This window comes from Mesoplodon densirostris, chromosome 6, assembly GCF_025265405.1.
Source record: "Mesoplodon densirostris isolate mMesDen1 chromosome 6, mMesDen1 primary haplotype, whole genome shotgun sequence".
Taxonomy (NCBI): Eukaryota; Metazoa; Chordata; class Mammalia; order Artiodactyla; family Ziphiidae; genus Mesoplodon; species Mesoplodon densirostris.
In genome coordinates, this window is record NC_082666.1 from 42,728,193 (window position 1) to 42,748,653 (window position 20,461).

A 20,461-nucleotide genomic window follows, 5' to 3' on the forward strand; every position below is an offset into this window, starting at 1 on the left:
GCCTTCCCCCTGAGCGCGCTCCCCGCTTCTCCACGCGCGCTCCCCAACACACCCAACCCCGCTCCTGCCCGCGCGCGCCCCGCCCTCCCCGCGGCGCGCGCCCCGCCCTCCCCGCGGCGCGCGCCCCGCCCTCCCCGCGGCGCGCGCCCCGCCCTCCCCGCGGCGCGCGCCCCGCCCTCCCCGCGGCGCGCGCCCCGCCCTCCCCGCGGCGCGCGCGAGCAGGCTGGCCGAGGAGTGCGATGGGCGGGGCACCGCGCTGACGTTGCCTGGGATGCGGGCAGGTTCCGCCGCCGCCTCCTCTTCTGCCACCAGGGTTTGTATGAAAACACCCGGCGGCGGGCGGCGGGCGGCGAGGCATCCGCCGGGCCCCCGGAGAGCAGCCGCCTGCGCTGCCGACGCCGATCCGGGTGCTGCAGCTTTACCCAGTCCCTGCCAGCGCCCCATCCTGAGCCGGTGAGCGCCCTGTCGCCGTCAGCGCGTCCGGGCCGGCAGCCCCTCGGCTGCGGCTAGCCCGCCCGCCACCCCTCCTATCTCCTCAGCCGCGGCGTCCTGGGGGCTGGGGAGGCGGGGAGGAGCGACCTCGGGCCCGCCCCGGTCTGCGCCCTGCGATCCCTCCGCCCCTTACCTGTCAGGTTGTGTAACCCGTGTCTTTCGGGGGGTGGACCGGGTCTTGAGGGGAACCCCTGATGGGTGGGGCCTTTGGCCGGTTTCTGGAAAACGCCCCGCCCCCACCCATGGAGGCTCGGTCGTCCCCGCTCCAGTCCCCGCGGAGGGTGCCCGGCGCGGTCTCCAGGCAGAGACGGCCCCCTGCCCTGCTCTCCCTTTCTCTCGGTGGTGACCGCGCGGGTGGCTGCGGTACAGCGCCGGGCGGGGCCTAGGGGCGGCGGGCAGGGGCCTGGCGCGCACCCCGCCTCCCCAGCCGCCCCAACTCCCAACCCCTAGGTGCGCCGGGCTTCAGGGTGGGCTGTGGTGTGACGTCGGCGATGGCTGGGCTTGATCTCTCTCAGTGGGTAGCTTGGCCTGACGTGTGTTCTCTGCTTACAAATTGGCGCCCTGTGGGTTTGATTTGAACCTGAATCAGATCGCCCTAGATGACAGTGCAGAGTTTCCCTCCAGCCTTCCTTCCTGAGTTGCGGGTTCTTCATTCCAAGTGTTCAGGGACTCCTGCAACCCAACGCAAAGGCTTGCTGGGCTCAATTGTTGTTTCCCTCCTGTGCCTTTAAGTCTCTTAAAGTACCAGTGCAGTTTTGAATTGGTTCGTTTCCTTTCCTGGGCATTTACTCATCACAGAATAGAGTTTTACACATCGTTGTGAATGTTGATAACTTAAAGCCCATTTCTCATTTTAAGATAGCTTCCTCAAGTGCTTGCAGGTCTAGTACTGCCGATGACCTAATATGTTGTTAAGACTCATTCGAAATTTTCTTTGGCAATATTAATTCAGTGTTGTTTTTTTTTTCTTTCAGATATTCAAAATTGTAGCAGTGTTTATGATGTATGACAGTTTGTAGGTAGAAGGGACTTTAACAGTCTTCTGGATCACTCATTTTCACTTAGCATTTATGTTCGTGTTGGAATCTTTTTTTTTTTTTTTTGCGGTACGTTGGGCTCTCACTGTTGTGGCCTCTCCCGTTGCGGAGCACAGGCTCCGGACGCGCAGGCTGAGCGTCCATGGCTCCCGGGCCTAGCCGCTCCGCGGCATGTGGGATCTGCCCGGACCGGGGCACGAACCCGTGTCCCCTGCATCTGCAGGCAGACTCTCAACCACTGCGCCACCAGGGAGCCCCCGTGTTGGAATCTTTATGTAAATCCGGTTATCTCTTTCTTTGTTAACCTCTGAATTCGTCTTATAAATTGTCTTTTTTTTTCCCCTGAGAAAACCAGAAACTGATTTTTATAATTGTATTGTGGAATGTTTTCAGTTTAGTAGGCCAAAAAAGTAGTAGTTTATTTAAGGCGTGTTATTTAAAACGTGTGCCAAATGTTAAAACCAAACAAAACCCTGAAAGATCTGTAAGCATTTTCCTATGTAATTACTGTGAGATAGTTAGCAGTACCATATCCCCTCCTTATTTCTCATCCTTAAGGCTGAGTTGTAACACGATTTATTCTGTTTCCCATTCCACTTTGCTTGAATTAATTTCTACAGTGAAGTTATAGGTTCATTTTTAAAAAAATTTATTTATTTTATTTTTGGCTGCATTGGGTCTTCGTTGCTGTGCGGGGGCTTTCTCTAGTTGCGTTGAGCGGGGGCTACTCTTCGTTGCGGTGCGAGGGCTTCTCATTGCGGTGGCTTCTCGTGTTGCAGAGCACGGGCTCTAGGCGCGCGGGCTTCAGTAGTTGTGGCTTGCGGGTTCTAGAGCGCAGGCTCAGTAGTTGTGGCGGATTCTTCACCACTGTGCCACCAGGGAAGCCCTAGGTTCTTTTTTTTTTTTTGCTGTACGTGGGCCTCTCACAGGCTCAGCGGCCATGGCTCACGGGCCCAGCCGCTCCGCGGCATGTGGGATCTTCCCGGACCGGGGCACGAGCCCATGTCCCCCGCATCGGCAGGCGGACCCCCAACCACTGCGCCACCAAGGAAGCCCCTAGGTTCATTTTTAATGACCTCAAAACTCTGCCTTGAATTGCTTCAACACATACTTAGAACTGCAGTCTCACTCTGAGCACTGAAATGAAAAGTATAGACATAGAGCTACCCTTGTAATCAGCCACGTTGCAAAACATTTAAATGTATAGTGTAATCTGAGCTTTTGTAAAAGCAGTTTTTATAAAGCTTTTTTAGTTCACTTGAATTGAGGCATTATTCTCTTTGGAATTAGATTCTTATATAATAACAGTTTTATTTTCAATAGTGGAAGAAAAAGAGGTCCAAGACGTGTGAAATCATCTAATTTGTATTATATTCTATATCTTGGACAAAAAAAAAAAATCTCTTCCACAGTTTCACCTTCCAAAATCTACTTTTCTTGCTCGAAGCCCCTTAATACCTGGAAGTTGAACAGTGCATGGGTAGTAATGGATGACCTGTCAGAGGGCTCTCTGCAAATTGGGAGCTTCTCTTAGGCAGTAGGTCTCAGTGTAAACAACAGAAATTGTCAACCGTGGACACTGAATTTAAACTTTATATATTATTGTTGGTTACTGTGCCTCTATGTACTACAGTGTAGTGGCTAAGGGGCTGGGCCTCAGAGCCAGACAGGCTGGATTTGAATCCTGGCTTTGCTTTGAGCAAGTTGTTTATCTTCTTTGTGCTTCAATGTTCTCAACTCCAAAAATGGGGATAATTATGGTGTATACTCTTAAGCTGATCTTGAATATTAAATGAGTTAATACATATAAAGTGCTTAGCCCACAATGCCTGGCACATAGTAAATGCTCAGTAAATATTGCTAGTGTTTTTCCTCAGTGCAAGGGATCTAGTAAGCCGAAAAGGGGCTTTGGGCTGATCGAGCACTGTTATTCCAGATTAATTCCACGATGACCCATTTGCTCTTTTGGGGCTAAGTGAGAGCTTAGTGTTACTGTCCTGACTTGGAAGCATGTAATTTGTTTAGTTTAGAACAGCTAGACCCTGAGCTGGGTGCCCTGAGATGCTGCCGGAGAGTGGCTGTAGTATCCCTGTTTGTCCCTTCTGACAGAACCTTGGATTGTCTCCCTCATGGTGGTGGTGGCTGCTATTTTAATCACCTGTTTCTGAGTTTGTGATTGCTTTTCTTTGGCTGTCATGTGCAGCTATCAAAAATATTATCTATCAAACTATTAATGGATATATTTATGTGTTTATCTGATCAAGATATTGCATGTTTCCAGGATATACAAAATCACTTTCATCTAAGCATTCTTTTCTTTTTAAATTCTGAATTGATGTTACTTAGAATGAGGTTAATTTTGATTTGCCATTGTGTTCCTTTTCAGTTTTCATGTAATTTTCCTAGGAAAACTAAAACAAATTTTTTAAAATGTACTTCTCATTCTTTTTGGTTTGCAGGGATCTGATATTAATACTTTGTTCTTTACACCAGGTGCTTTCAAATGTTTGGTCTCAGGACCCTTTTATACTCTTGAAAAATTATTGAGCACCACAAAAAGCTTTTGTGGATGATATATTATAAATTAAAGCAAAGGTGCAAAATTTTTATTAATTCACTTAAAATGATCATTATAAACCCATTACATGTTAACATAAACATATTTTTTAGTGAAAGATGACTTTTTCAAGAATAAATAAAGGAGTGAGAAGACTGGCATTCTAGATTTTGTAAACCTCTAATGTCTGGTTTAATAGAAACAGAGGGATTCTCATATCTGCTTCTGCATTCAGTCTATTGCAATATATTGTTCGGGTTGAAGTATATATACAGAGAGAAATCCAGCCTCACACAATTAATGGCTGAAAAAGGAAGGGATATTTTGATAGCCTCCAGATAATTATGGATATACTTGTTTGGTACTACATCAAAACTCAGCATATGACAGTTTTTAGTTAGTTATATAAAGGTTTGGAATGAACCTCCCCAAAATGTGCCACTTTTGAGTGTGGATTATTTTGAGCTAAAGGCAGTTGAGAAACTGCCTGTTCAAGGGAAACTACTGCCCCTTCCTTAACTACCTAGAAGAATTTAAATTGGGGATTTTTCCCAGAAAAAGAGTTATTACCAGAGATAAATTTTATCCTAGTGGCCCCATCTATATGGCAGACAAACATCGTATTGTCAAACATCTGCTCTTCTTATTGTCCTGTGAATGACCTTAGTTCTTGGAAGGCCCAGGCCCCTATCCCATTCTGTAGCTCAGGATGACGAACACACTTCATTTTACCTTTCTGTCTTTGAAGCTCTGATGTATGTAGGGTCTCTGACCCCTCATGTGGATGGGATTCCCATACATATGAAATTAAATTTGCTTTTCTCCTGTTAATCTGTCTCATGCCAATTTAATTCTTAGACCAGCCAGAATAACCTAGAAGAAGGGTAGAGGGAAGTTTTCTTCCTCCCTGACAGTTGCAGTATGGAATCTGAAATCGTAACATTGGACTTTTTAATAATGTTATGTTAAAATCCATTGGTCTGAACTTAGAGTGGACCTAATGCCCATGCCTGAATTTATAACATCATGCCCTGGTCATTTGTAAATATTGGTTCAGTGAGTTACTTTTCATTATAAAATATTAAAAAAATCATGTTTGTTAATATCAATATCACCACCTATTCCATCAGAAACAAGTTATTGGGAAGCTGTCCCAGTTGTGACATGATGGTGGATATGAGTTTTCCAGAAATCTAATTTTTGCTTGAAAGCTCAAATTTTATCATTGGCAACAAATATGATTGTCAGTTGTTTCCTGTAAGTGACAAATAGACTTCATTCATTTCTGAGCAAACCTCTGCCAAAATACCTAAGTCATTCTTTTAAGTAAAGGTGGTGCCTAATGAAAAAGGCTAATTCAAGCTCTCAATTCAGTTACAGAAGCACTTTTCCTTGAGACAGCTGTCAAGCATTATAATTTAGTATATAGCAAGAAAGGCTTCATGCGTACTTAACCATTTTTTCACATAGAACATTAAAAGAATATGTATGCAAGGGCCAAGATTTAATAAAATTAATATCTTTTTTACTATTTCAGGGACATTCTTAAGTGAAACAGACTCTTTTTTTTATAATTGCTTGTGCTTGATGGTGAAAATACAATCACTAATAACAGTACAGTTTGGTGCCACCATTATAATTTGTTCCAAGGTGCCAGAAATTTTACACACCATTGCTTTTGCACTATTAGTGTAAATGCTAATATAGTTTAAAAGGCTAATAATGTTTTAATATTATTATAAAAATAGTTTTGACCTTGTGGACCCCCTAAAAGGGTGTTGGGACCCCAGGGTTCCACAGACCACACTTTGAGGACTTATAGTATAAATCATAGGGGATTTCTACCAAACTTTGATTAGGAAGGGAAGTGGTAGTAACTATTTCTAGTCTATTTTTGCTTCAGACTTCTGGGTCCCTGTAAAGGCCTTCTTTAAAAAAAAACCATTTAAGCAGAGTAAAGGTTATTCATAGAAAGTTGAGAGGTTTCTTAGGGTTTTAGTCAAGTGCTGATACAAGGGGGCTATATTATTAGTATTTTGAAATTATACTATTTTAAAACAAGAAGATTTGGTAGTACATTTCCACATAAATGTTCAAATCTATTTTTTTTGGATTTTACATATTAGGCAAATATAGTGAAGGCACAGTATGGAAAACTCACTTGATACCCAGCTCATAAGCTGGAAAAAAAAAAAGACAAACTACTTAGCTCCCTTCATTTCTCATTTAATTCATGCTGAGAATGAACCATCCTAAGGAGAGGTGCCCAGCACTTGCTGTCTTTGTGTCACATCTTTTCCCTATGGGGAAAATGATTTACGATTATGATTATAAGGGTATAGGTTACATTGGGAATAATAATAATAATAATGTCAATGAAGGATTTATGGTAGAATAATAGTAATAAAAATGTTAACACTGTCTACATATAATAGAGTTTAATGAATTGAAAAGAATGCTATTTTTGACAAAAACTCCAGATTTGTTAATTTATGGTAGGCACAGCTTCTTGTTGAATGTAGGCAGAACTGACTGATGATAGTTGATGCAAGACAGCTAACTTCACTGAGGAGCTTCTCTCCTAATTTACAGAGTGAAGGAATTTGACTTCCACGAGATCTTTGAAGCCTGCTACAATTCTGGAGTTCTGGGATTTTTTTCTTTGCCTTGAAAATGTCTCTTTCATCTGTTAATTTCATCTCTTCAGTTTTAATTTTTTTTTTAGTTAAATTAAATTAAATTTTTTTTCCCTTCTAACAGATTTTGTTTTTTTTGGTCCAAATTTTCTTTTATTTATTTTTTTATACAGCAGGTTCTTATTAGTCTTCCATTTTATATACATCAGTGTATACATGTCAATCCCGATCGCCCAATTCATCACACTACCACCCCCACCCCCTGCCGCTTTGCCCTCTTGGTGTCCATACGTTTGTTCTCTACATCTGTGTCTCCACTTCTGTCCTGCAAATCGGTTCATCTGTACAGTTTTTCTAGGTTCCACATATATGCGTTAATATATGATATTTGTTTTTCTCCTTCTGACTTACTTCACTCTATGACAGCCTCTAGATCCATCCATATATCTACAAATCACCCAATTTCATTCCTTTTTATGGCTGAGTAATACTCCATTGTATATATGTACCACATCTTCTTTATCCATTCGTCTGTTGATGCGCATTTAGGTTGCTTCCATGACCTTGCTATTGTAAATAGTGCTGCAGTGAACATTGGGGTGCATGTGTCTTTGAATTATGGTTTTCTATGGGTATATGCCCAGCAGTGGGATTGCTGGATCGTATGGTAATTCTATTTTTAGTTTCTTTTTTTTTTTTTTTGTGGTATGCGGGCCTCTCACTGTTGTGGCCTCGCCTGTTGCGGAGCACAGGCTCTAGACGAGCAGGCTCAATGGCCATGGCTCACGGGCCCAGCTGCTCCACGGCATGTGGGATCTTCATGAACCGGGGCATGAACCCGTGTCCCCTGCATCGGCAGGCGGACTCTCAACCACTGCGCCACCAGGGAAGTCCTATTTTTAGTTTCTTAAGGAACCTCCATACTGTTCTCCATAGTGGCTGTATCAATTTACATTCCCACCTACAGTGCAGGATGGTTCCCTTTTCTCCACACCCTCTCCAGCATTTGTTGTTTGTAGATTTTCTGATGATGCCCATTCTAACTGGTGTGAGGTGATACCTCATTGTAGTTTCGATTTGCATTTCTCTAATAATTAGTGATGTTGAGCAGCTTTTCATGTGCTCCTTGGCCATCTGTATGTCTTCTTTGGAGAAATGTCTATTTAGGTCTTCTGCCCATTTCTGGATTGGGTTGTTTGTTGTTTTAATGTTGAGCTGCATGAGCTGTTTATGTATTTGGGAGATTAATCCTTTGTCCGTTGACTCATTTGGAAATATTTTCTCCCATTCTGAAGGTTGTCTTTTTGTCTTGTTTATGGTCTCCTTTGCTGTGTAAAAGCTTTTAAGTTTCATTAGGTCCCATTTGTTTATTTTTGTTTTAATTTCCATTACTCTAGGAGGTGGATCAAAAAAGATCTTGCTGTGATTTATGTCAAAGAGGGTTCTTCCTATGTTTTCCTCTAAGAGTTTTATAGTGTCCGGTCTTACATTTAGGTCTCGAATCCATTTTGAGTTTATTTTTGTGTATGGTGTTATGGAGTGTTCTAATTTCATTTTTTTACATGTAGCTGTCCTGTTTTCCCAGCACCACTTATTGAAGAGACTGTCTTTTCTCCATTGTATATCCTTGCCTCCTTTGTCATAGATTAGTTAACCATAGTTGCATGGGTTTATCTCTGGGCTTTCTATCTTGTTCCATTGATTTATATTTCTGTTTTTGTGCCAGTACCATATTATCTTGATTACTGTAGCTCTGTAGTATAGTCTGAAGTCAGGGAGTCTGATTCCTCCAGCTCCGTTTTTTTCCTTCAAGACTGCTTTGGCTATTCGGGGTCTTTTGTGTCTCCATACAAATTTTAAGATTTTTTGTTCTAGCTCTGTAAAAAATGCCATTGGTAATTCGATAGGGATTGCATTGAATCTGTAGATTGCTTTGGGTAGTATAGTCATTTTCACAATATTGATTCTTCCAATCCAAGAACATGGTATATCTCTCCATCTGTTGGTATTGTCTTTAATTTCTTTCATCAGTGTCTTATAGTTTTCTGCATGCAGGTCTTTTGTCTCCCTAGGTAGGTTTATTCCTAGGTATTTGCAATGGTAAATGGGAGTGTTTCCTTAACTTCTCTTTCAGATTTTTCATTAGTGTATAGGAATGCAAGAGATTTCTGTCCATTAATTTTGTATCCTGCTACGTTACCAAATTCATTGATTAGCTCTAGTAGTTTTCTGGTGGCATCTTAAGGATTCTCTATGTATAGTATCATGTCATCTGCTAACAGTGACAGTTTTACTTCTTTTCCAATTTGTATTCCTTTTGTTCTTTTTCTTCTCTGATTGCCGTGGCTAGGACTTCCAAAACAATGTTGAGTAACAGTGGTGAGAATGGACATCCTTGTTTTGCTCCTGATCTTAGAGGAAATGCTTTCAGTTTTTCACCATTGAGAGTGATGTTTGCTGTGGGTTTGTCGTATATGGCCTTTATTATGTTGAGGTAGGTTCCCCCTATGCCCATTTTCTGGAGAGGTTTTATCATAAATAGGTGTTGAATTTTGTCAAAAGCTTTTTCTGCATCTCTTGAGATGATCATATGGTTTTTATTCAATTTGTTAATATGGTGTATCACATTGATTTATTTGCATATATTGTAGAATCCTTGCATCCCTGGGATAAATCCCACTTGATTGTGGTGTATGATCATTTTAATGTGTTGTTGGATTCTGTTTGGTTGTATTTTGTTGAGGGTTTTTGCATCTATATTCATCAGTGATATTGGTCTTTAATTTTCTTTTTTTGTAGTACCTTTGTCTGGTTTTGTTATCAGGGTGCTGGTGGTCTCATATAATGTGTTTGGGAGTGTTCCTTCCTCTGCAATGTTTTGGAAGAGTTTGAGAAAGATGGGTGTTAGCTCTTCTCTAAATGTTTGGTAGAATTCACCTGTGGAGCCATCTGGTCCTGGACTTTTGTTTGTTGGAAGATTTTTAGTCACAGTTTCAATTTCATTACTTGTGATTGGTCTGTTCATATTTTCTATTTCTTCCTGGTTCAGTCTTGGAAGGTTATACCTCTCTAAGAATTTGTCCATTTCTTCCAGGTTGTCCATTTTATTGGCATAGAGTTGCTTGTAGTAGTCTCTCAGGATGCTTTGTATTTCTGTGGCGTCTGTAGGAACTTCTCCTTTTTCATTTCTAATTTTATTGATTTGAGTCCTCTTCCTGTTTTTCTTGATGAGTCTGGCTAATGGTTTATCAATTTTGTTTATCTTCTCAAAGAACTAGCTTTTAGTTTTATTGACCTTTGCTATTGTTTTCTTTGTTTCTATTTCATTTATTTCTGCTCCGATCTTTATGATATCTTTCCTTCTGCTACCTTTGGGTTTTGTTTGTTCTGCTTTCTCTGGTTCCTTTAGGTGTAAGGTTAGATTGTTTATTTGAGATTTTTTTTTGTTTTTTGAGGTAGGCTTGTACTGCTATAAACTTCCTTCTTAGAACTGCTTTTGCTGCATCCCATAGGTTTTGGATTGTTGTGTTTTCATTGTCATTTGTCTCTAGGTATTTTTTAAAATTTCCTCTTTGATTTCTTCAGTGATCTCTTGGTTATTTAGTGACGTATTGTTTAGCCTCCATGTGTCTGTGTTTTTTACTTTTTTTCCCCTGTAATTCACTTCTACTCTCATAGCATTGTTGTCAAAAAAGATGCTTGATATGATTTCAATTTTCTTAAATTTACTGAGGCTTGATTTACTGAGGCCCAAGATGTGATCTATCCTGGAGAATGTTCCATGTGTACTTGAGAAGAAAGTGTAATCTGCTGTTTTTGGATGGAATCTCCTATAAATATCAATTAAATCTATCTGGTCTATTGTATCATTTAAAGCTTCTGTTTCCTTATTAATTTTCTGTTTGGATCATCTGTCCATTGGTGTAAGTGAGGTGTTAAAGTCCCCCAGTATTATTGTGTTACTGTCTATTTCCTCCTTTATAGCTGTTAGCAGTTGCCTTATGTATTGAGGTGCTCCTATGTTGGGTGCATATATATTTATAATTGTTATATCTTCTTTTGGGATTGATCCCTTGATCATTATGTAGTGTCCTTCCTTGTGTCTTGTAACATTCTTTATTTTAAAGTCTATTTTATCTGATATGAATATTGGTACTCTAGCTTTCTTTTGATTTCCATTTGCATGGAATATGTTTTTCCATCCCCTCACTTTCAGTCTGTATGTGTCCCTAGGTCTGAAGTGGGTCTCTTATAGACAGCATATATATGGGTCTTGTTTTTGTATCCATTCAGCCTGTCTGTGTCTTTTGGTTGGAGCATTTAATCCATTCACATTTAAGGTAATTATCAATATGTATATTCCTATGACAATTTTCTTAATTGTTTTGGGTTTGTGTTTGTAGGTCCTTTTCTTCTCTTGTGTTTCCTACTTAGAGAAGTTCCTGTAGCATTTGTTGTAGAGCTGGTTTGGTGGTGCTGAATTCTCTTAGCTTTTGCTTGTCTGTAAAGCTTTTGATTTCTCCATCGAATCTGACTGAGATCCTTGCCGGGTAGAGTAATCTTGCTTGTGGTTTCTTCCCTTTCATCACTTTAAATATGTCCTGCCACTTCCTTCTGGCTTGTAGAGTTTCTGCTGAGAAATCAGCTGTTAACCTTATGGGAGTTCCCTTGTACGTTGTCATTTTTCCCTTGCTGCTTTCAGTAATTTTTCTTTGTCTTTAATTTTTGCCAATTTGATTTTTATGTGTCTCAACTTGTTTCTCCTTGCGTTTATCCTGTATGGGACTCTCTGCACTTCTTGGACTTGGGTGGCTCTTTCTTTTCCCACGTTAGGGAAGTTTTTGACTGTATCTCTTCAAATATTTTCTGGGGTCGTTTCTCTCTCGTCTCCTTCTGGAACTGCTATAATGTGAATGTTGTTGCGTTTAATGTTGTCTCAGAGGTCTCTTAGGTTGTCTTCATTTCTTTTCACTCTTTTTTCTTTATTCTGTTCCGCAACAATAAATTCCACCAGTCTGTCTTCCAGGTCACTTATCCGTTCTTCTGCCTCAGTTATTCTGCTATTGATTCCTTCTAGTGTAGTTTTCATTTCAGTTATTGTATTGTTATCTCTGTTTGTTCTTTAATTCTTCTAGATCTTTGTTAAACATTTCTTGCATCTTCTCCATCTTTGCCTCCATTCTTTTTCCTTTGCCTCCATTCTTTTTCTGAGGTCCTGGATCATCTTCACTATCATTATTCTGAATTCTTTTTCTGGACGGTTGCCTATCTCCACTTCATTTAGTTGTTTTTCTGGGGTTTTATCTTGTTCCTTCGTCTGGTACATAGCCCTCTGCCTTTTCATCTCGTTTATCTTTCTGTGAATGTGGTTTTTGTTCCACAGGCTTCAGGACTGTAGTTCTCCTTGCTTCTGCTGTCTGTCCTCTGATGGATGAGCCTATCTAAGAAGCTTGTGCAAGTTTCCTGATGAGAGGGACTGGTGGTGGGTAGAGCTGGGTGTTGCTCTGGTGGGCAGAGCGGAGTAAAACTTTTAATCCACTTGTCTGCTGATGGGTGGGGCTGGGTTCCCTCTTTGTTCATTGTTTGGCCTGGGGCGACCCAACACTGGAGCCTACCGGCGCTCTTTGGTGGTGCTAATGTCGGACTCTGGGAAGGCTCTCACCCAGGAGTACTTCCCAGAATTTCTGCTGCCAGTGTCCTTGTCCTCACGGGGAACCACAGCCACCCCCCACCTCTGCAGAAGACCCTCGAACACTAGCAGGTAAGTCTGGTTCAGTCTCCTATGGGGTCACTGCTCCTTCCCCTGAGTCCCAATGCACACACTACTTTGTGTGTGCCCTCCAAGAGTGGAGTCTCTGTTTCCCCCAGTCCTGTCGAAGTCCTGCAATCAAATCCTGCTGGCCTTCAAAGTTAGATTCTCTAGGAATTCCTCCTCCCCTTGCCGGACCCCCAGGTTGGGAAGCCTGACATGGGGCTCAGAACCTTCACTCCAGTGGGTGGACTTCTGTGGTATTAGTGTTCTCCAGTTTATGAGTCACCCACCGAGCAGTTATGGGATTTGATTTTATTGTGATTGCGCCCCTCTTACCATCTCATTGTGGCTTCTCCTTTGTGTTTGGATGTGGGGTATCTCTTTTGGTGAGTTCCAGTGTCTTCCTGTCGATGATTGTTCAGCAGTTAATTGTGATTCTGGTGTTCTCAGAAGAGGGAGTGAGAGCATGTCCTTCAACTCCACCATCTAACCAGTCCCCCCCAGTTTTAATTTTGTGTTTATATTTGAAACTTATTTTTTCCAATTTTTAACATACTGACTCATTCATATTTTTGGTCCATATTTTGATTTAAAAATTTATTTTTAGAAATTATGGTAAAATATATATAACATAAAATTTAGCATTTTAATCTCTTTTTAAAATAAATGATTTTATTTTATTATTTTTTGGCTGCGTTGGGCCTTCATTGCTGCACGTGGGCTTTCCTCTGGTTGTGGTGAGCGGGGTCTATTCTTCATTGTGGTGCACAGCCTTCTCATTGTGGTGGCTTCTCTTGTTTGGAGCATGGGTTCTAGGTGTGCGGGCTTCAGTAGTTGTGGCACATAGGCTCAGTAGTTGTGGCTTGTGGGCTCTAGAGCACAGGCTCAGTAGTTGCGGCGCATGGGCTTAGTTGCTCCGCAGCATGTGGGATCTTCCCGGACCAGGGCTCGAACCCATGTCCCCTGAATTGGCAGGCGGATTCTTAACCACTGCGCCACCAGGGAAGCCCTTAATCATTTTTAATATACAGTTCGGTGGCATTAAGTAATTCACATTGTTGTGCATCCATTATTACCATCCATCTCTAGAGCTTTTCATCTTGAAAAACTAAAACTCTTGATCCATTAAATAATAGCTGCTCATTTCTTATGCTCCCACCTGCCCCTGGCAACTACCATTTGTTTTTTCTCTCTCTGAATTAGACTACTTTATCTACGTTATATGAATGGAATCATACAGTATTTGCTCTTTTGTGATTGGCTTATTTCTTTTAGTATGGTATCGTCAAGGTTCATCTATGCTGTAGCATGTCAGAATTTCCTTCCTTTTTAAGGCTGACATTCCATTGTATGTATATACCATATTTGTTCATTTTTTTTGTTTTTTCATCCATTGATAGTTACTTGGGTTGCTTCTACCTTTTGGCTGTTGTGAATAATGCTGCTGCTGTGTACATGGGTGTGCACATATTCCTTTAAGACCCTACTTTTAGTTCTTTTGGGTACATACTCAGAAGTGGAATTGCTGGGTCATATGGTAACTCTATTTTGAATTTTTTGAGGAACGACCATACTGTTTCCATCACGGCTGCATCATTTTATATTCACACCAGCACCAACATTGAACAAGGGTTCCAAGTTCTTTATATCCTTGTCAACACTTGTTATTTCCTGTGTGTGGGTTTTTTTGTTTTTTGGTTTTTTTTGGATAGTAGCTATCCTGATGGGTGTTAGGTGATATCTCATTGTGCTTTTGATTTGCATTTATGCTGCTGAATTCAGTTTGCTGGTATTTTGTGGGGGATTTTTTGGATCTGTGTTCAAAGGGGTATTGATCTGTAGTTTTCTTGTAATGTCTTTGTGTGGCTTTGGTATCAGGGCGATGCCTCATAGAATGAGTTAGGAAGTGTTCCCTCCACTTCAGTTTTTTGAAGAATTTGAGAAGCATTGATATTCTTTAAATGTTTGGTACAGTTCACTAGTGAAGTCATCAGGTTTGGGGCTTTTCTTTGTTGGGAGCATTTTGATTACTGGCTCAATCTCCTTAATAATTATGGGTCTATTCAGATTTTCTATTTCTTTGTGACATAATAGGTTTCTAGAAATTTGTCAGTTTTACATAGGTTATCCACTTTGTTGGTGCACAGTTGTTCACAGTACTCTCATAAAATCTTTTTTATTTCTGTGGAATCAGTGATGTCTGCACTTTCTGATTAGTAATTTGCTTCTTTTTTCTTAATCTTGCTAAAGTTTCATCAATTTTGTAAATTTTTTGAAGAATCAACTTTTGTTTTTGTTGGTTTTTCTGTATTATTTTTCTATTCACTGTTTCATTTATCTCTGCCCTAGTCTTTATTATTTTCTTCTTTCTGCTAGCTTTGGGTTTCAGCTTTTTCTAGTTCCTTAAATTGTAAAGTTAAGTTGTTGATTTGAGATCTTTATTTTTTAATATGTGTTTACAGCTATAAATTTCCCCCTTAGCACTACTTTCATTGCATCTAATAAATTTTGGTATGTTGTGTTTTTTGTTTTCATTTGTCTTTTAAGTATTTCTAATTTCCCTTAGGATTTCTACTTTGACCCAGTGGTTGTTTAAGAGCGTATTGTTTAATTTCCACAAATTTGTAAATTTTCTAATTTTTCTTTTACTGATTTCTAAATTCATTCTGTTGTAGTTAGGAAAAATACTTTGTATGATTATCTGTCTTTAAAAATCTATTGAGACATAATTTATGGCCTGATATATCATGTATTCTGGAGAATGTGCCACTTGTACTTGAGAAGAATGTATAATCTGTTGTTAGGTAGAATGTTCTATATATGTCTGTTATCTCTAGTTGGTTAATTGTGTTGTTCAAGTCCTCTATTTCCTTACTTATCTTCCGTCTGATTGTTCTATCCATTATTGAGAGTAGGGTGTTGAAACTGCCAACTGTTATTATAGAACTGTCTATTTTCCCCTTTAATTCTGTCAGTTTTTGCTTCATATATTTTGATAGTCTGTTATTAGGTGAATGTTTATAATTGTTATATCTTCTTGCTCTCTTGAGCCTTTTATTAATATATAGTGTTCTTCTTTGTATTTTATAACCTCCTTTGATTTAAAGTCTATTTTGTCTGGTATTAGTACAGCCACCCGTGATCTCTTTTGGTTACTATTTGCATGTCATATCTTTTTCCATCCTTTCACTTTCAACCCCTCTTGTACCTTTGTATCTAAAGTAAGTCTCTTGTAGAGAACATATAGTTGGATCATGTTTTTAAAATCCATTTTTGTCAACATCTATTGGAGAGTTTAATCCATTTACATCTAAAGTAATTATTCATAAGGAGCAACTTTGTCATTTTGCTATTAGTTTCTTATATGCCTGATAGCTTTTTGAGTTCCTCATGTCCTGTATATTTTGATTCCTATTGTGATATTAGTGGGAGGTGACTTAGGGCTGTGGTACTTTCCTTAAAACAAACAAAGAAACAAATAAACAAAACTTAAATCATTTTAATGGGTTAGAGTCATAGATTAGAGGCAAGGAAAATATGTGCTTCAAGGTAAGAATTTTAATTTCTTCCATATGGATTTAGGAATTTTGGCATTTGTTTAAGTATAAAAATAGTCAGTTGGAATCAGTGTTGGGTGGAAGAGTTATTTTAAATAAACTAATTAAATTGAAGTGTAGTTGGATTCTGCTCCTCCAACAATAAGACCCTATTAATTGTAGTATAATTAAAACATCACATAGCAGAACAAATTAGACCTTTGTAAATGTCAGAGCATCTTTTGTGGAGTAGTGTGTGAACCATCCAAACTCTTGGTTTTTTTGTTTGTTTGTTTGTTTTTGCAGTACGCAGGCCTCTCACTGTTGTGGCCTCTCCCGTTGCAGAGCACAGGCTCTGGACGTGCAGGCTCAGTGGCCGTGGCTCATGAGCCCAGCCGCTGTGCGGCATGTGGGATCTTCCCGGACTGGGGCACGAACCCCTGCATCGGCAGGCAGACTCTCAACCACTGCGCCACCAGGGAAGCCCTCAAACGTTTTTAAATAGTGGAAGTTTTTTGTCTAATGATACCTTGTGCGGAGACCCATTAGTAAACAGATGAGAGTAAATTAGTGAAGTTGTTCTGGCTGAATGGGAACTGGACCAAGTTGTTTAAGCAAGTCAAGTCAAAGGGAATCATATTTCCTCAGATTGTTTTTAAAAGATTTTAGATGGGGCTTTGGAGTGTGAACAGTATATGGTTCTTGGCATTTTTTCTTTTTTAGCAGTTTGACTTGAAATAAATTTAAAACCACATGTATTTGAAGTCTTTATATATTTAGAATATACAGCTTTACCTTTGCTGTGTGTCAGAATTTCTTCTGTGGCTTGTTTGTGGAATGAAAATTAGGACAGTTTACATGTATGAAATACTGATGCCTTATGTGTGTGTGCCTGTTTATTGACTTGGCTGATAAGCTTGAGTCCAGGCTTAAGCCAGTGAGAACTGAGGGTTTCAGTTTTTAGATTCTCTAGGCTCTGGAACTAGTTCTAGTTGAGAGCAAAAGATCGGGAAAATCTCAGAAATTCAGAAGATCCAAACCTTTGTACTTCTGAGCTAGAATATGCAAAATTGTTTACTTTTCCTTATGTGTGGGCTAGCTTGAGCAAGTTTATTTGCTTGTATGATTTTCTGCTAAGGCCAGATTTCCACATTTAATTCTAGTGTAAGCCACATTTAAATATATAAAAATCAATTTATACAGACTCTTCCCCCAACTGAGGGAGGTGTATACTGTGGATTTTTATGTGACAACATAGTGTAGCTTTTCTTCCCCCCAAACCTCTTTTGGGTAAGTAACTCAGAATACATATCCCCAAGAGCCAGGTGGGTCTGTAGTTTTGCTTTTGTGTAAAGGATATTGTATTCCATCATGAGAAGCAGGCACTGAGGTACAGAGGGATTTAAGTCTCTAATCCTAATTTAGGAATGGTTGAATTATGAAAGTACCTGCAGAGATTAAGCTTTTTTTTCAAATAGTTGTATTGAGATATAACTCACATACCATACAATTTCACCAGTTAAAGTATGCAGTTCAGTGGATTTCAGTACATTCACAGAATTGTGCAGGCGTCACCACAGTCAGTTTTAGAACATTTTCATTACCCCTCGAAGAAGCCCCACACCCTTTTAGCCTCTTCCCGCACACCCATCCCCATCTCTCCTAGTCCTAGGTGACCACTAATCTACTTTCTATCTCTATAGATTTAGCTATCCTGGATATTTCATATAAATGGAATTATATAATTATGTGGTCCTTCTTGACTGGCTTCTTCCACTTAACATAATATTTTTAAGGTTTATCCAGGTAGCACGTATAAGTACTTTGTTTCTTTTTGTCACTGAATAATATTACATTGTATGGATATACCACATTTTATCCATTCATCAGTTGATGGGCATTTGGGTTGTTTCCACTTCTTGGTTTTTATGAATAATGCTTCTATAAACATTTGTGTACAGGTTTTTGTATGGATATAATTTTCATTTCTTTGGGTATGTACCAAGAGATGGAATAGCTGAGTCATTATGGCCACTTTATGTTTAGCCTTTTGAGGAACTGCTAGACTGTTTTCAAAGCAGCTGTATTATTTTACTTTCCCATCAGCAATGTATAAGTGTTCTAGTTTCTCCACATTCTTGTTAACACTTGTCATTATCTGTGTTTTTTATTGTAGATATTCTAGTAGGTGTGAAGTGGTATCTCACTGTGGACTAATTTTTTAAAATAGTGGTTAGGCATTACAGGAATGATAGTACTCTAAGATGAAGTTAATATTACAATGAAAGTATTTAATAGCCTGACCTGGGAATATAATCTTCAGTAGCCATTCTTAACTCTGGCTATGTATAATTAGTATCACTTCCTAATTAAAAAAAAATGATGTTATGAATATTGTAAAATCTTTCCACACCCCCACCCCCTAAAATTCTTTATTTAAAGAGAAAACAGTGAAGATTTAATTATAGAGAACAGAATCCACTTGATGTAACTTAAGCAGAGAGGATTTATTTACTGTGGGGTAGTAAATAGCTTAAAAAATTGTTGGGATATATCAGTCTGGGTCTGATCAGGAGATAGAAGCCACACAGTAATTTAACAGGGAAAGAGTAGTATAAAGAATTATTGACTACACTTGATCTTAACCAAAAGGCTGAGAAGTGGTGCTGGGAAAATTGGACAGCTACATGTAAAAAAAAAAAAAATTAGATCTCTAACACCATACACAAAAATAAACTCGAAATGGGTCAAAGACCTAAGTGTAAGGGCAGACACTATAAAACTCTTAGAGGAAAACATAGGCAGAACACTCTATGACATAAATCACAGCAAGATCTTTTTTGATCTGATCAGGGTCAGGTAGTACCTATCTTGTACAATTTAGGACAGGCAGTTCCTCCTAGAGTAGTGAAAAATAAAAACAAAAATAAACAAATGGGACCTAATTAAACTTAAAAGTGTCTGCACGGCAAAGGAAACCATAAACAAAATGAAAAGACAATTCACAGAATGGGAGAAAATATTTGTAAATGAAGTGACCGACAAGGGATTAGTCTCCAAAATATACAAACAGCTCATGTAGCTTTATGTCAAAAAAAACCCCCAAAACCAAAAAACAAAACAAAACAAAACAATCAAAAAATGGGAAGAAGATCTGGATAGACATTTCTCCAAAGAAAACATACAGATGGCCAAAAAGCACATGAAAAGATGTTTAACATCACTAATTATCAGAGAAATGCAAATCTACGTTGCAAAACTACAATGAGGTATCACCTCACACTGGGCAGAATGGCCATCATTCAAAAAGTCTACAAACAATAATTGCTGGAGAGGGTGTGGAGGAAAGGCAACTCTCCTACACTGTTGGCGGGAATGTAAATCGGTGCAAACACTATGGAGAACAGTATGGAGGTTCCTTAAAAAGCTAAAAATAGAACTACCATATGATCTAGCAATCCCACTCCTGGGCATATATCTGGAGAAAACCATAATCTGAAAGGATACATGCACCCCAATGTTCACTGCAGCACTGTTTACAATAGCCAAGACATGGAAGCAACCTAAATGTCCATTGATAGAGGATTGGATAAAGAAGATGTGATACATATATATATATATAATGGAATATTACTCAGCCATAAAAAAGAATGAAATAATGCCATTTACAGCAACATGGGTGGACCTAGAGATTATCATACTAGGTGAAGTAGGTCAGACAAAGACAAATATCATATGATATTGCTTATATGTGTAATCTAAAAAAAATACAAATGAACTTATTTACAAAACAGAAATAGAGTCACAGATGTAGAAAACAAATTTATGGTTACTGGGGGGAAAGGGAGGGAGGGATAAATTGGGAGATTGGGATTGACATATGTACACTACTATATATAAAATAGATAACTAATAAGGACCTACTGTATAGCACAGGGAATTCTACTCAGTATTCTGTAATGACCTATATGGGAAAAGAATCTAAAAAAGAATGGATATATTTATATGTATAACTGATTCACTTTGCCATACAGCAGAAAGTAACACAACATTGTAAATCAACTATACTCCAACAACAACAACAACAAAAAAGAATTATTGACTATAACAGGGGATTGGAGCAATATGGGATTTACCAGTAAGAAGTCAAGGTAATGCTAAAGAATATAAGAATAGCTGATATAAAGAGCAGTTTCTAACCCCAGGGCTCACTGATGTCTATCCTTGGTTAGGTAGGGCACGTTCAAGTCAAGTAGGTAAGGTGTGGCACTAGGAGAATTTGCTGGATATGTGCCCTCTTGGGTTCCAGGGAAAGCATTCCTGGGGAGGTGACTCACCAGCGGCACTCTGCTGCGAAACTGCCTAACCTCCTGTTGGAGAAGCTGCACTGCTGCAGGAATCTGGTGCTGGAGAAGCCATCCTTGTCAGGGTGGGTCCTGGAGAAGCCTTGC

At 39.6% G+C, this 20,461-nt stretch overlaps 1 protein-coding gene across 5 annotated transcripts in view; it reads left to right on the forward strand.

Annotated features, from left to right (window-relative positions):
- The first annotated feature begins 272 nt into the window (after positions 1-272).
- AGTPBP1 (ATP/GTP binding carboxypeptidase 1) overlaps positions 273-20,461 on the forward strand; it is a 186,626-nt gene continuing 166,437 nt past the window's right edge. For all 5 annotated transcript variants that reach the window (XM_060101661.1, XM_060101663.1, XM_060101662.1 and 2 more), the window contains exon 1: positions 273-453. Coding sequence is in view for 1 of the 5 variants with exons in the window: in XM_060101666.1 (XP_059957649.1) it covers positions 320-453 (134 nt within the window). In the remaining 4 variants the exon portion in view is untranslated. The remainder of the gene's footprint in view (positions 454-20,461) is intronic.